The sequence below is a fragment of the Coenobita brevimanus genome, chromosome 48 (assembly GCF_032717465.1).
Source record: "Coenobita brevimanus isolate Jiangsu-jjx chromosome 48, ASM3271746v2, whole genome shotgun sequence".
Lineage (NCBI taxonomy): Eukaryota > Metazoa > Arthropoda > Malacostraca > Decapoda > Coenobitidae > Coenobita > Coenobita brevimanus.
Genome location: NC_137001.1, coordinates 14,348,575 through 14,364,275, shown reverse-complemented (window position 1 = coordinate 14,364,275; position 15,701 = coordinate 14,348,575). Strand labels below are relative to the sequence as shown.

The 15,701-nt window shown below is 41.5% G+C and overlaps 1 protein-coding gene across 1 annotated transcript in view; it reads right to left on the bottom strand.

The window, feature by feature from the left end:
- Positions 1 to 3,568: 3,568 nt before the first annotated feature.
- The window catches only part of LOC145399300 (sodium-coupled monocarboxylate transporter 1-like), a 51,967-nt gene continuing 39,834 nt past the window's right edge, over positions 3,569 to 15,701 (bottom strand). The window contains exons 11-13 of the mRNA XM_080271968.1: positions 7,414 to 7,760; positions 5,610 to 5,663; positions 3,569 to 3,753 (exon numbers count right to left, since the gene is read on the bottom strand). Coding sequence (XP_080128094.1) covers positions 3,569 to 3,753; positions 5,610 to 5,663; positions 7,414 to 7,760 — 586 coding nt within the window. The remainder of the gene's footprint in view (positions 3,754 to 5,609; positions 5,664 to 7,413; positions 7,761 to 15,701) is intronic.

Below are 15,701 nucleotides of genomic sequence, written 5' to 3'. Positions count from 1 at the left end.
GAGACAGGACTATTATGTCGTCTTCCATCAGACTGTCCTTCCTCCAGCTCCAGTTAATCTTTTTCCATGCCACTCTCTGTCCCATCCCTTAAAAAAAAAAAAAAAAAAAAAAAAAGTGTCCTAGAAAAAAGTTTCTAAGAAATGTTGCAAAGCTATTTACATGAAGAATCTTTGGGGGATTTATTATTTCAAAGCAAAAATCTTTGGGGATTTATAACTTTAAAGTAAGAATCGTCGGAGATTTATTACGTAAAAGTAAGAACCTATAAGGGATTTATTATCTCCAAGTAGGAGTCTTTGGGGGATTTATTATTTCAAATTAAGAATCTTCCGGGATTTATTATTTCAAAGTAAGGATCTCTAGGAGCTTTATTATTTCAAGGTAGGAGTCTCTGTGGGATTTATTATTTCAAAGAATCTTTGGGGCATTTTTTTCAAATTAAGAATATTTTGTGGATTTATCATTTCAATGTAAAAATCTTTGGGATTTATTGTTTCGTAGTACGAATCTTTGGGGATTTATTATTTCAAACTAAGAATCTGAGGGAAAAACCATGTGGACCTGCCGGACAACTCTGCACCCACCAGACACTTTTTTTTTTTTTTTTTTTTTTTTGCCGTTAACGCATGCTGAACATTACATGAGGCGCATGATGCAGGCTTGCCAGATTGTTTCCCCTGTCTGGAGTGACTCAGAATGCAGTTACCAATGCTGGCAGTGGTATTTTCAACCCGCATAGGCTAGTCATGAAGTGCTATGACAAGGGTGTGAAAGTATGGGCTGCGTAAGTGTAGAATGGGTAGAGTTTTCATTTTTAGTACTGAAATATGCTACTTCACTCAATTATTTTCCATTGTGTGCCTGAAATCCCACTTCAGGGGGGACCATCAGACTTACTGAATTATCAGCTTTATCAGATTGGGTTTCTCCCCAGTTGATCCAGTGTACTGTAGAGAGGGTCTACTGTATGTATAATATGCTCAAGCTGATATGTGAACTTTGGAGACCACTGTATAACAAGTAATATGTTGTGTGTACCTGCAGAGATATTCTTTCAGATTAGATAGTGTTTTTACCATGTTTTAATATGTTTTTACCATGTTTTAACAGCGTTTTTTCCATGTTTTAAGTGTTTTTTCCAAGCACACCTACCTCACTGCAAACAATATTGACATATAAGCAAGTTACATACTGTACCAGAAGTCCATGTATAAATCTTTTATCACGTTTTTCAGGGCCACCTGTCATTCATTTTATGAGAGATTAAAAAGTACTAGTATTAAGATATTTTTAAATTTGAATGGTACATGAGGATGAAAGCTATTGAATGTATCCATGTGAAAATATCAGAGATTTCAAGTGATGATGTCAACTGATATTGTATATATGTTTTTCATTAGAAAGTGACATCTCATATTCATATAATGTGTTCAAAAGAAAATGCAACAAATGTTTTACTGCTAATACTTACACAGGAGTGAAACTTGGCACTGAGTGACAAAGAAATTTCTACGGTACAATTCTCAGAACAGCTGCAGGCATCAGTAGGATGGATGATGTAAAGAATGGAGAAAATTCATGAACATTTTAGAATGGAGGAGAGGGTGACGGGAGGGAGGTGTGAAATAACGTGAATGGCTAAAAAGAAATATACAGTATGGGGATGGTATGGACATAAACAAAGAGAGTGAAGCAGTACAGTCATTCCCCAACTTGTGGACATTAATCTCTCATGGATTTAACTTATGTGATGCTACAAGCTCTATGATGCTACAAGCTGATGGTGTTATAAGATCTATGGTGCTACAAGCTGATGGTGTTATAAGGTCTATGGTGCTACAAGCTGATGGTGTTATAAGGTCTATGGTGCTACAAGCTGATGGTGTTATAAGGTCTATGGTGCTACAAGCTGTTGGTGCTATAAGGGCTATGGTGCTACAAGCTGTTGGTGCTATAAGGTCTATGGTGCTACAAGCTGATGGTGTTATAAGGTCTATGGTGCTACAAGCTGTTGGTGCTACAAGCTCTATGATGCTACAAGCTGATGGTGTTATAAGGTCTATGGTGCTACAAGCTGTTGGTGCTATAAGGTCTATGGTGCTACAAGCTGTTGGTGTTATAAGGTCTATGGTGCTACAAGCTGATGGTGTTATAAGGTCTATGGTGCTACAAGCTGATGGTGTTATAAGGTCTATGGTGCTACAAGCTGATGGTGTTATAAGGTCTATGGTGCTACAAGCTGATGGTGTTATGAGGTCTATGGTGCTATAAGCTGTTGGTGTTATAAGGTCTATGGTGCTACAAGCTGATGGTGTTATAAGGTCTATGGTGCTACAAGCTGATGGTGTTATAAGGTCTATGGTGCTACAAGCTGATGGTGTTATGAGGTCTATGGTGCTATAAGCTGTTGGTGCTATAAGGTCTATGGTGCTACAAGCTGTTGGTGCTATAAGGTCTATGGTGCTACAAGCTGTTGGTGCTATAAGGTCTATGGTGCAACAAGCTGATGGTGTTATAAGGTCTATGGTGCAACAAGCTGATGGTGTTATAAGGTCTATGGTGCAACAAGCTGATGGTGTTATAAGGTCTATGTTGCTACAAGCTGTTGGTGCTATAAGGTCTATGGTGCTACAAGCTCTAACTTGCACACTGACACGTATCGCCCAGATATTCCCAATAATAAAACATTCATTAGGGCCTGTAACAACAGAAATACCCATTCTCTCTCTCTCTCTCTCTCTCTCTCTCTCTTTCATAGACCAGATTTTTTTTTTTTTTTAATAGTTCAAGACCCTGCCCCACAAACTTTGGAATTAACTAGGCAAAGAGGAAAAGATTGTATCGCATTTGAGCCTTCCCTGTACACGTCCTAGGTTATTAAAACTTCCAAATACTGTGCCACTATTAACATTGTTTATTTACAGTATACTAAGTTAATTCACATGGCAAATGCTGTAACTGTACTCAGTATCAGTTCAGTGTTTACTCATTAATCCAACTTTCGGGTTGCTTGTTGTACCTTCGTTTGGATGAATCCTGACGGACTCTCATTAAGTGAATATCTGTATGAGAGCAATTCTTCTCCTCTTCCTGCTATTAAGATGCCATTATATAAAATTATTTACTGATTTGTCTAAAGTAGGCTATGGAAAAAAATAATCGTAACCAGCACAACATTCATTACATGCTATACTGAACTTATAAATATAAAAGTAATGGTAGTGCACTCCGTAATTATTCTAAAGGAAGTTATATACCAAGCATCATCATTATAATATTTGAAGGCTTCACTGTTGCATATAAACAGCATCACTGCAATGTTCCTGGCTTTAAAACAGATCATTACAAGAGGCTTTTCATTTACGTGGTATCTTCTCAATGTGTGATGAACTCATTGCGGAAAAATCAAAACATCTGAAACATGCACTGGTAGAGATAGGGTTTTACACTGTATTTAACCAGTTGTACATTTTCTTCTGACAGAACTGGGAAGATGGTTGTTTCTTTACTGTTCATTTTGGAGAACACTGGATTGATTTGTGTGTGGTGGTGGTAAGGCACCATAAGTTAGGGTTGGCTGTCATTGTGATGACTCCTGGTTTGGGGCAACATGGTCATGGTGGTCACATGGTCATCCTCACAGACATAGTCCACCTTATATGAAGCACAGCGGGTCCTCCACAGCCATTGATGGAGCCTCCCGCAGCTGAGAAACGACAACTGCTTATCTACAGCCTTTGGGCTCAGAGGACCTGGAGGCATCAGTTCAACAGTTTAGAGTCCAGTTAAGCTTTTACAGACACTCTATTCCTGAAACTATGAAAGTAACAACTCCATAATTATCTACAAATATACTACATAATAATGTAAGCAGAGTCTTGCCAACATTGGTGTACTTTCAGTGTAATATTTGTACATATTATAAAACAGGTTACCACGAAAGATTGTCATGGCATGGAATTAAGTCTGATTTATTTGGGGTAAGCTTGTGTGAAATATTGATATATGCAAATACTGTATTATAATATACCCTTGTAATGAATATAGCCATGTAATGGAGCTAGCTCTGTGGCTAGAATGAGGAGTGGTTGGAAAAAGTTCAGGGAGCTGTTGCCTCTCCTGGCATTGCGAGGGCTGTCCCTCCATGCTAAGGGATCTTTGTATGCAGCATGTGTTAATAGTGTAATGGTGTATGGTAGTTAGACTTAGGCAGTAAAGGAAGAGGATATTCGCAGGCCAAACGTACAGAAATGACAGTGATTAGGTAGATGAGCAGTGCGTTCCTGAGTGCAAGGCTTGGGGAGCTAGATTTACGATGGAAGAGTTGAGAGGTAGGATGGGACCGGTGTGTATCGGTGTTGTGATGAGAAGGGGTAGACTGAGACTGTTTAGGTATATGGAGAGGATGGGGAATGATAATTGGGTACAGAAAGTGAGAAGTGTTAATGTTGGGGGTAGGGAAGCAAGAGGTAGACTGAAAAAGACCTGGGATGAGGTCACTGGGTGTGACTTCAGGGATACGGAACTAAATAGGGAAGCTGCCAGAGAGCGAGCAGCAAGGAGAGCCGCCATTAGGTGACCGAGCCAATGCATGCAAGCATGTTGGAGCCTTCAAAAATGAAACCAATGAATCTACCAGATCTGCCCTTTTCAGTCTGTCTCCCTCTACTGCTGGTTACATCATGAGTTAAAGCTTCCAAGGCTTCACCAACTTTTAAGTATTGAAATTAGTCTTGTGAAGTATGCAAGAACTGACTAAGAGTTGTTGTAATAGAGTATCCTAATTTTTAAGTCATTGTTCTTGGTATGGAAGTTAACCACTTATTTAATCTGTGAGCTTTAACAGAATATACATAATATAAGAGCATACTTCCAGACCATGTTGAGATTTCATTAAGGTGGTATGCCTCCTCTTTTTGTGGATGCACCATTGAAATTTGAAAGTTGATTGCATTTGTGTGAAATATTTTCATGTTGCATCATTGATAAAGGCTTCAGCATGCTTGCATGCATCTGCCTTTGTCACCTAATGGTGGCTTTCCACGCGGCTCGATCTCTGGCAGCCTCCACATTCAGTCCCTTATCCTTGAGGTCACACTGCATGACTTCATCCCAGGTCTTTTTCGGTTAGCCATTTGCAACTCTACCCTTGATGTTCACACTTCTCATTTTCTGCATCCAGTTGTCATCCTCCATCCTCTCCACATGCCCAAACCATGTCAATCTGTCCCCTCACAGTACCAATATGCTCCAGTCCCAGCCTTCCTCTCAACCCTTCAGTCGTAAACCTAGCCCCCTCAGGCCTCACATTCAAGGATGTAATACACATCCGCATAATCACTGTCATTTCTGTACATTTGAGCCTACAAATATCCTCATCCTTTACTGTCCAGGTCTCACTACCATACAACATAACAATCCAAACACATGCCACATACAAAGACCCCTTAGTACAGAGGGAGAACCCTCTCAATGTCAGGAGAGGCAACAGCTCCTTGAACTTCTTCCAACCACTCCTTACTCTAACCACAAAGCTAGCTCCAGGCCCACCTCCAGCAAATAACATGTCCCCTAAATAACAAAACTTCAACACACTTAAGAAACTCACCAGCAGGATCAATCCTTTCACACCTGACTATCTCTATATGCTCTCCCAGACTCACTGCACACATGGAATCAGCATTATGCACTCACTTACCACAAATACTGTACAAGATGAAGTTACTTCCCACACTCTTGTGGCAAACTGCACATGGTCACTCTCCCTCTGCTTTGACAGTATGCGTATCTGATAAACTATGGTATATTTCATTTTTCAGATTCTAAAGTTGAATATCCACCCAATTCCGAAGAAAGGAAGTTCCTCTGACCCATCTCATTACAGACCAATAACTGTCACATCGCCTCTTGGTAAGGTATTGGAAACTTTAATTAATAAGCACATTGTTAAACATCTTGAATCCAAAAACTTAATTAGTGATAGACAATATGATCTTCACCACGAAAGATCCACTATTGACATACTCAATCCCCTAACTCATACTATCCATCATTCAACTGACCTACATGGAGAAACTCATGCAGTAGCCCTTGATATTTCGAAACCTTTCAACAGAGTATGGCACCGTTCCCTGCTGTCCAAACTCCCTTCCTATGGATTAACATCTCTTTATCCTTTGATTTCCTCATATCTTTGTGACAGGAAAATAAGGGTAAAAGTAGATTATGTATATTCCAATTTCCACTCAATTAACGCCGGCGTGCCGCAAGGATGAGTTCTGGCGCTGACCCTGTTTCTGGTTCATATTAATGATCTCTTATCTGTCACCCAAAATCCCATCCACTCATATGCAGATGACTCAACACTACATAGTTAATTCACACTCAGACACCCATTTACAAAGTATAATATCTCTACTTCTCAACTCAGTACAGCCATTCCCTTAAATCCAGACCTATCTACAATCAGTGAATGGAGACAAAACAACAAAATTCTTGGCATGTCACTTAACAATGCCCTCAGCTGGACCTCTGATGTTCGATCACTTGTTAACGCCTCAGAGAAACTTGGATTATTGCACAGAGTCCATAACTTCTATACTGATGAGCAGTTAGCTATTATTTATAAGAGCCATGTGCGCTCTCAGCCTGAATATTAATCACCCTTTTGGAATTGATGTGGAGAGGAATCAAAACAACTAGACAAAATTCAGAACAAAGTGTTAGAATTATTAACAACCCTGCCATTATAAATAAACTACCTCCCTTACAAGTAAGAAGGAATATTGCCTCCCTTGTATTATTTTACAAATATTTTTATGGCAAATGCTCAGACGAAGTTGCACCCATGGTGCCACCTCTCCATGCCTTCCCTCGTGCTACACGGGCATCAGGTAGCGCTCATGGCTGGAATGGCACTCAGCAATATTACAGAACTTCTGCCTATCATAATTCTTTCATTACCCGAACTGCAACTCTGTGGAACTCGCTTCCCCAGAGTTGTTTCCCTCCAAACTTCAACCTACAGCTATTCAAGTCTGACTGTTTCAGATATTTTATGAACAGAGGACACCAGTAATCTGGTGTATGGATTTTTTTTTTTTATTCATTTGTTTTCCTTCCTCTGTTCAGTTATCAAAAAGACAATATGTGTTATGAAAAAGTGGTGTTGGGTCTGTATAGAGGAGCAGTGACACACTTGTGTTCAGAACATTAAAATTTCCTCTGAAACTACATTAACGAAACCTAGAATTATGGTCTTGCCATTTTAATCACCTTTCACAACATACCGGTACTTCATGACAACAGTAGGTGACAGAACAGGAAATATTGCTGGTGCATAGCAACTTTGCCATACTAGCACTGTGATTCCAATCTGCTGCTGCATCACCACTTGTTCCTACCAATGTTACCAGCCCTGACTGTTGATGTACTACCACCAGGAACAGCTTGGTCTACTAGTCCCAACCACTGATAAACAATACCACCATCTACCACTACTGGTGCTAGTCGGTGTACCGCCATCCAGTTTGTCAATGATACCAGAGCTAACTGTTGGTGTGCCATCACTATATTACCAGTGCTAACTGCTGGTGTGGGCTTACCCCCACCTGGGCCAACCAGTGCTGAGTGGACATTACAACGGCAAGACAGCTCACCAGTACAGAGGGATATGAGGTTGCTGATGATGAGGGTCATCATGATCCCAGTGATACCGAAGTAGCAGTACGAGACATCATACACGGTCCTGCCCTCACTCCTGCTGGCACCATACCACACACCCTCAAACATTTGCATATGCAAAGAAATAAACTCGCTGAATTATTACCAGTGAATAAGAACAAACACTGTAGTCATGTCCATGTAAAAAAAAAAATGAAGTAATTGAATTGAGTGCAAAAATTATTGTGATATGTCTGTTCGTTGTTGTTGGAAAGTTGATATAGAAGAATTATCATGGAATAAGAGGCAGTATATCATCACACCCGATGATTGATGAAGAGGATGGCTTCACTAGTGGTTGAGGATTTATGGATCAAATCCCTGTAAAGGAACAATAGGAATTGCTTGTGACAAGAAATGTTAGATGTTTATGATAGATATCGTTTTTATAGGCTCCAACATGCTTGCCTGCATCGGCCTTGGTCACCTAATGGCAGCCCTCCACGCTGCTCGATATCTGACAGCCTCCCTATTTAGTCCATTTTCCCTGAGGATTTGGAAAAAGCATGTGCCAAGGTAACCAGAGAGGTATATGAAAGGTTTTGTGTATGTATGGTATGGACAGAGAGACATTGATTGCTGTTAAGAGTTTTTATAATGGTAGTCAAGCTTGTGTAAAGGTGTCTTAAGTCTATCTATCTATCTATTGCCAGACGCCTTAATCCCGTAAGGGGTGGTCACAAACAAGTCGCCTCCATGTCGCCCTGTCCCCCACCATTTCACTGCCCCGCTCCCAGCTCACACCCTCCTCTCTCATACACCTCCCCACTCCAGCCCTTCATCTCATCTTTGGCCTCCCTCCACCTCACTCACATACACTCTCCTCGTCAGTCTCTCACTCCATCATCTCCACATGGCCAAGCCACCTCAGTGTGTTTCTCCTATTACTTCCTATCACATCCATATCCACATCACAATGCTCCTTCCCATCCTTATTTGTCAATTTGTCTCTCCACATGACTCCACATGCTCCTCTCAAATAACTCATTTCCACTGCTCTCACTCTTGACTTCTGTCCCTCCACCAAGGTCCAAGCTTCACTTCCATGCGTTAGAGCTGGTGTCACAATAGTGTTACGTAGTAACTTTTTCACTACCATGTTCACTTCCCTGTTTCATATCACTACTTTCAAGGAACCAGCAACCTTTCTTTCTTATTGTACCCTTCCAAGCACTTCACCCTCCAAACTTCCATCCTTACTCATCACACTACCAAGTACTTAAATGCACTCACATTTTCCATTTCCTCCTCATCCAACCTCACTGTACATTCACTGATTTCACTTCTCTCGAAGACCATAACTTTACTTTTCCGTACGTTCACCTTTAAATTCCGTTTCTTACACACTCTCCCAAACTCATCCACCAAGCCTTGCAGCTCTCCTTCGTCTTCACTTAACAACAGAGTATCATATGCAAACAACAGTACAGGTAGCTTCGAAACACTGCCGTCTTTGTATCTCTTTTATAACCCCATCCATATACAGATTGAACAACCATGGAGACGACACATCCCTGCTTCAATCCAACCTTCAAGTAGAAAAATTCACTCAGTTCACTATCCACATTCACTGCAGCCTTAGCACTCTCATACATACTCTTCACAGCAATCAGCAACTTCCCATTTACCCCATATATTCTTAATACTTTCCACAATCCTTGTCTATCAACCCTGTCATATGCTTTCTCCAAATCCATGAAAACTGCATACAACTTCTTTCCCTTCTCTAGAAACTTTTCCACTAAAGATTTGTGAATGAATATCTGAACTACACAACCTCTTCCCTCCCTAAAACCTCATTGTTAGTTTCCAACTAATTCCTTTGTTACTTCCCTAACTCTGTCAATAAATATCCTACTGTATACTTTTCCTATTACACTAAGAAGACAAATGCCTCTACGATTACCACACACTTGTTTTTCCCCTTTTCCTTTGTACAAGGGAATAATGATACCTGACTTCCAATCCTCCGGGACTATACCCTCCTCCCAGGCCAATCTGCACATCTTCAACATCCATTCTACTACTATCTCTCCCCCATGTTTCAGCATTTCACCGCACACTCCATCAATTCCTGGGTCTTTCCCCATTTTGATTTTCTTCATTGCATCCACTGCTTCCATTCTACTGACTTCTTCCTCTCTTCTCACATCTCTCCTTCTCTCAGCCCCAGCCACTTATACTCCCATTACTTTAATTGTCTATGTTCAACAATTTTATAAAGTGTTCTCTCCATCTGCTCACTTTTTCTCCCTTCTGCACTAGTAATCTACCATTTTTATTTTTCACTCTCCGACTAACTTCACTGCCACCCTGTCTAACTCTCTTTACCTCTTTCCAGAACATTTTCTTACATTCCCCCAACTTTATATTCAAATTCCTTATCCACGCTCTTCTTGCTCACTCTCTTATTAATCTTGTCATCCCTCTCTTCCTCTCCACATATAGTCTCTCTTCCGTCTCTCAACTTCTTCCACGCCTGGTTTCTCTCCCAGTCACTATATGCTTTCTTCTTTTGTGCCACAATCTGTCTCACCTCTCCATTCCACCATGCTGTTCCTTGCACCCCTTTTTGTCTTCTCTTCACCCCACACACCACCTCACATGTTGCACAGATTTCTTCTGTGAATATCTTGCACACACTTTCCACGTCCCCCATCTGCTCCAATCCATAGTTACCCTCCTCTACTTCTCTCTTATATTCTGTCTTTTTCTCATTCTTTTGTAACCTCTCCACCCTCCTTGCTTATACTACTTCCTCCTGTCCTTCCTTTCTTCTATTTCTATATTTCACTTGGACTTTGATTTTCACCACCACCAAGTGGTTGTCAGAAAGTCCACTCTTTGCATCCATTACACACCTTTGCATCCTTTCATCCACACACATATATTCAGTCATTGCCTTCCGTTCATTCAGTTCATCACCTACCCTTCTCAACACTCGCCATATATACCTATGGATCATTTTGTACCTGAAGAGGTTACCAACCTCTTCCCGGCACAAATGTCCACTAAAGCACTGCCAGTCTTATGAGTGTGATTTAATATCAGTGTTAGAGTGAGATAAGTACAAGAACCATTAAGAAAATATCCAGCCTAATGCTCTAAAAAATTGAATAGGTAACATGTTGAGCTAGGACATTATTCACCTACAAAGTAGGACCCTTCAGACTTGACACACGTACCCCAGCATTCTTTCCACTCCCTGAAACATTTTCAAAGTCGATTTTCAGTATCTCCTGCAGGTGTTTCGTCGCATTCATCATGATATCTTCTCACGTCTCAAATCAAGAACCCTTCAGTGCAGTTTTGAGCTCTAGGAGTAACCAAAGTCACACAGAGCCATGTTTGGCGATCAGGAAGCCTGCCGGGCCTGCAGGATGTTGTGCTTGGCTAAAAATTCCTGAATCAGTTAAGAATGAGCATTGGTGTTGTTATGTTGCAGCTTCCAACTTGCTGCCTTCCAAAGGTTTGCTCTCTTCCTCCGAACTGCATCACGGAGACAACGGCGAATGTCGAGGTAGTAATGTTTGTTGACAGTCTGACCCTCCGGTGCGTATTCGTGATGCACAACGTCATGGTAGTCGAAAAAAAAAAAAAATGTCAACATGCTAGCGCATTTCACCTTGCTGTGGACCCCCCGTGCTTTTTTTTTTTTTTTTGCCGAGGGAACCCTGCATGCTTCCACTGGGACGACAGTGCTTTGGTTTCTGGATTGTACTCGTACACCCAAGTTTCATCTCCAGTGATAACAATCTTCAGAAGGTCTGGATCACGATTTACACACTCCAGCATGTGTTGAGCAATGTTCATCCGAGAGAAGAGATCATTCCGAACGCGATGATTCACCTGCAGGAGATATTGAAAACCGACTTTGAACATTGTTTCACCCAGTGGAAAGAATGCTGGGCTACGTGTGTCAAGTCAGAAGCTAACTACTTTTAGGGGGATTAGTGTCGTAGCTCAACAGGTTAGCTATTTTTTTTTTTTTTTTTTTAACCAAAGGTCGGATACTTTCTGAACAGACCTCGTATGTGTAACATACTCATGGTTGTTCAATGTACATACCATATACTGTGTATGAATGGGTTTATTAGAGATTAAAGAGTGGTGAAGGGTGGATTATCTCAAACATGGTGTGGGCAGATGATGCTGTGTTAACTGCCGAACAAGAGATTTGAAGATTGGTGCAGACTGTGGTGAATATTTGTGAGCATAGTGATCTGAAAGCATATGTAAATGAGAGCAAAGTGATGGTTGCTGAGGAAGAAGGTGACTCCCAGCGTGATGTGATGGTGTATGATGAGAGACTTGAACTGGTGACAGAGATTCAGTACAGAGGTGGTATAGTGGAGAGTGGTAAATATGCAAAGGAAGGGAAAAGTGGAGTCACACAGGAAAATAAGGTGGCAGTTGCTATGAAGATACTGATGTCAAACAGGTCCAAGTATATTGGCTATGCTTGAGGAGTACATACGGGAGTTTCAGTGCCCACAGTAACATTTGAGTGTGACATTAGTGTGAAATGAAAAGCTTAGAGTAAGTACAGTAGAAAAGTAGTTTGGGGGGAATAAGTGTGGCATGTGGATGGGATGAGAAGTATAGTGTGAGTCATGAAATATGTGAAGTGAGGAAGTCTATGGACAGTAGAGTGTGTCGTTAGATGGTATTGTAATTTGAAGAGGATGGATCTAAATACTGTAGTATAGCGAAAAGAGTATAATTGTTTAAACATGAAGGTTGGAGGAGGTATGGAAGACCAAGAAGGTGGACAGATATGGTGAAGGAATGTGTGAGAAAATGAGGCATGGAGGTTGATAAGGCTAGGAAATTGTCAGGGGATCAAACTGCTTGAAAGAATTTTGTACTAAATTATGACGTGGTTTGGCACCTCTGTTTTTACCACGTGATGTGGCAGTCATTAGAGTGGTTCTAGCTGAAGTGCATAAGTGTGGTAAGTTATGCTTGTGATGTGGAGTCAGGATTCCAGGAGTTTGAATGGTGAGTGAATAAGAGTGTGGTTCATTTAACTAGGCATGCTGTTGAATAGTTTTCCTCCTGCCATTTTTTCTTTTTTGCCCTCTGGCCCTGTCTCACTGCATCCTTGGTTGGGAAAAAATGTTGAGATGATGATAATGAAAATGATGAAGCTCAAGAAAACTCAAAGGTAAAGCAAGAGAGGGTAACATCCTCTCTTGCTTCACTTTTTACCAAAAAATAATTTCATAAATAATTCTCCTTTCATGTTGAATCTATCTATCTATGTATAGCCCGACGCCCTAATCCCACAAAGGGTGGCCGCAGACAAAACGCCTCCAAGTCGCTCTGTCACCCACCATTTGACTGCCCTCCCCCCAACTCATTCCTCCCTCCCTCATATACCTCTCAACTCCATCCCTCCACCTCATCCTCGGTCTTCCCCTCCCTTCACTTCATCTGCATACACCCTCTTAGTCAGTCTTTCATTCTCCAATCTCTCTACATGTCCAAACCACCTCAGTGTATTTCTCCTAATTTTCTCAACCACATCCACATCCACCCGACAACATTCCTTCACTTCTTCATTCGTCAACCTGTCCCTGCATGTCACTCCACATGCTCCTCTCATGTAACTCATTTCCACTGTTCTCACTCTTGACTTGTCCCCTTTTAGCAAGGTCCATGCCTCTCTTCCATACGTCAGAATAGGGATCACAATACTATCATGCAGTGACTTCTTAACTTCCATACTCACCTCCCTATTTCTCATCACTGCTTTCAGTGAACAAACAACCTTCCTTCCCAGCGGTACCCTTTCAAGCACTTCATCTCCAAAAGTTCCATCCTTACTCATCACACTACCCAGGTACTTGAAAGTACTCACATTCTCCCTATCTTCACCATCCAACCTCACTGTGCATTCTGTGACTTCATTCCTCTCAAACACCATAACTTTACTCTTGTATACATTAACTTTTAGATTCCTCTTCCTACACGCTGTCCCAAATTCATTCACCAAAGCTTCCAACTCCCATTCATCTTCACTGAACAATACTGTATCATCAGCAAACAGCAACACCGGAATCTTCCAAATCTCACCCTCATTCACTGGAGCCACCCCCACATCCACTGACCTACCTTGCACCTCCTTTACAACCCCATCCACGTATATATTAAACAGCCATGGTGACATCACACATCCCTGTTTTAATCCCACATTTAGATCAAAGAACTCACTCAGCTCATCATCCACTTGCACCGTAGCCCTAGCTCCCTCGTACATACTCTTCACAGCATTCAACAATTTCCTCTCCACTCCATATATTCTTAAATACCTTCCACATACCTTGCCTATCTACTCTGTCATAAGCTTTCTCCAAGTCCAAGAAGGCAGCATACACTTTCTTTCCCTTCTCTAGATACTTCTCCACCAAACATCTTAAAACAAATATCTGATCTACACACCCTTTTCCCTTCTTAGATCCCCCTTGTTCTTTTCCAACTAGCTCCTCTGTTATATGTCTAACTCTGTCAATGAGTATTCTACCATATATTTTACCAGTCACACTAAGAAGGCAAATACCCCTATGGTTACCATATACTTCTCTCTCCCTTTTTTCTTTGTATAAAGGAACAAATATATCTGATTTCCAGTCCTCTGGAACCCTTCCCTCTTCCCAAGCCAGTCTACACAACTTCCATATCCACTTCACAAGAATCTCACCCCCATACTTCAGCATCTCACCACACACTCCATCAATTCCTGGGGCATTTCCCATTTTGATCCTCTTCATTGCTTCCATTGCTTCCGCCCTACTGATCTATTCCTCCCTCCTCTCATCTCTCCTTCTCCCAGCCATTCCCCAACCACTTATACTCGCACTGCTCTCACTCTTTACATTTAACATATCCTCGAAGTGCTCCTTCCATCTCCTCATTCTCTCTCTCTTCCCCACCAACAATCTATTATTCCCATCTTTCACTCCCCTACTATTTCCCGTTTCACACTGTCTTACTTTCTTTACCTCCTTCCAAAACAATTTTTTACCCGCCACTTAACAATCAGATTCCTCCCAAACTTTTCATCCACTTTCTTCTTACTCTCCTTCACCAATCTCTTCACCTCCCTTCTCCTCCTCACATATACCTCTCTCGTCTCTCTCATCTTCTCCCCTATCTATACTCGCTAGCCAGTCACTATATGCCTTCTTCTTTTGTTCCACAGCTCGTTTCACCTCATCATTCTACCATGCAGTCCCCTGCACACCCTTGCATCTCCTCCTCGCTCCACAAACCACCTCACACGCTGCGCCTATCTCATCTGTGATTATCTTAAATACATCTTGCACCTCTTTCATCTGCTCTAACTCATACCTTCCCAATCTTTCTTCCTCTGTGCTCTTATACTCTGCCATTTTCTCACTATCTTGCAACTTCTTCACTCTTCTCACAGAAGCTGTTTCCTCCTGTCTTCCCATTCGTCTCTTCACCCATTTTCTTTGCAGCCTTACTTTGGCCATCACTAAATTCCATTCCTCCACCCTCTCCACAGTCTTGCATCCAACACTTGTCTTCTCATTCGCTCATCCACACACATGTAATCTATCATTGCCTTTCGTTCAACATGTTCACTGTCCCATCCTCCTCATGACTCTCCATATATACCTGTGGATCATTTTATGCCTAAAGAAGGTGTTGGCTATTACCAACCCATTACCAGCACAGATGTCCACCAAAGCACTACCATTCCCAACTTCAGTTGGCAAACCCCACTGACCAACCACTCCATCCACTTGTACATTCCCACCTTTCCATTCATGTCTCCAGTCTAAAACACTCTCTCGCTCCTCTCAAACTTGTCCATACATGCTGCTGCACTTGCCCAAAACTCATCTTTCATTCTTGCCACTCAGTCCTTTGTTGGCGCATACGCACATTGTCACCCAAGCCTGTCCACCTACTTTCACCCTCACCCATACAATCTTTGCATCCACTGTTC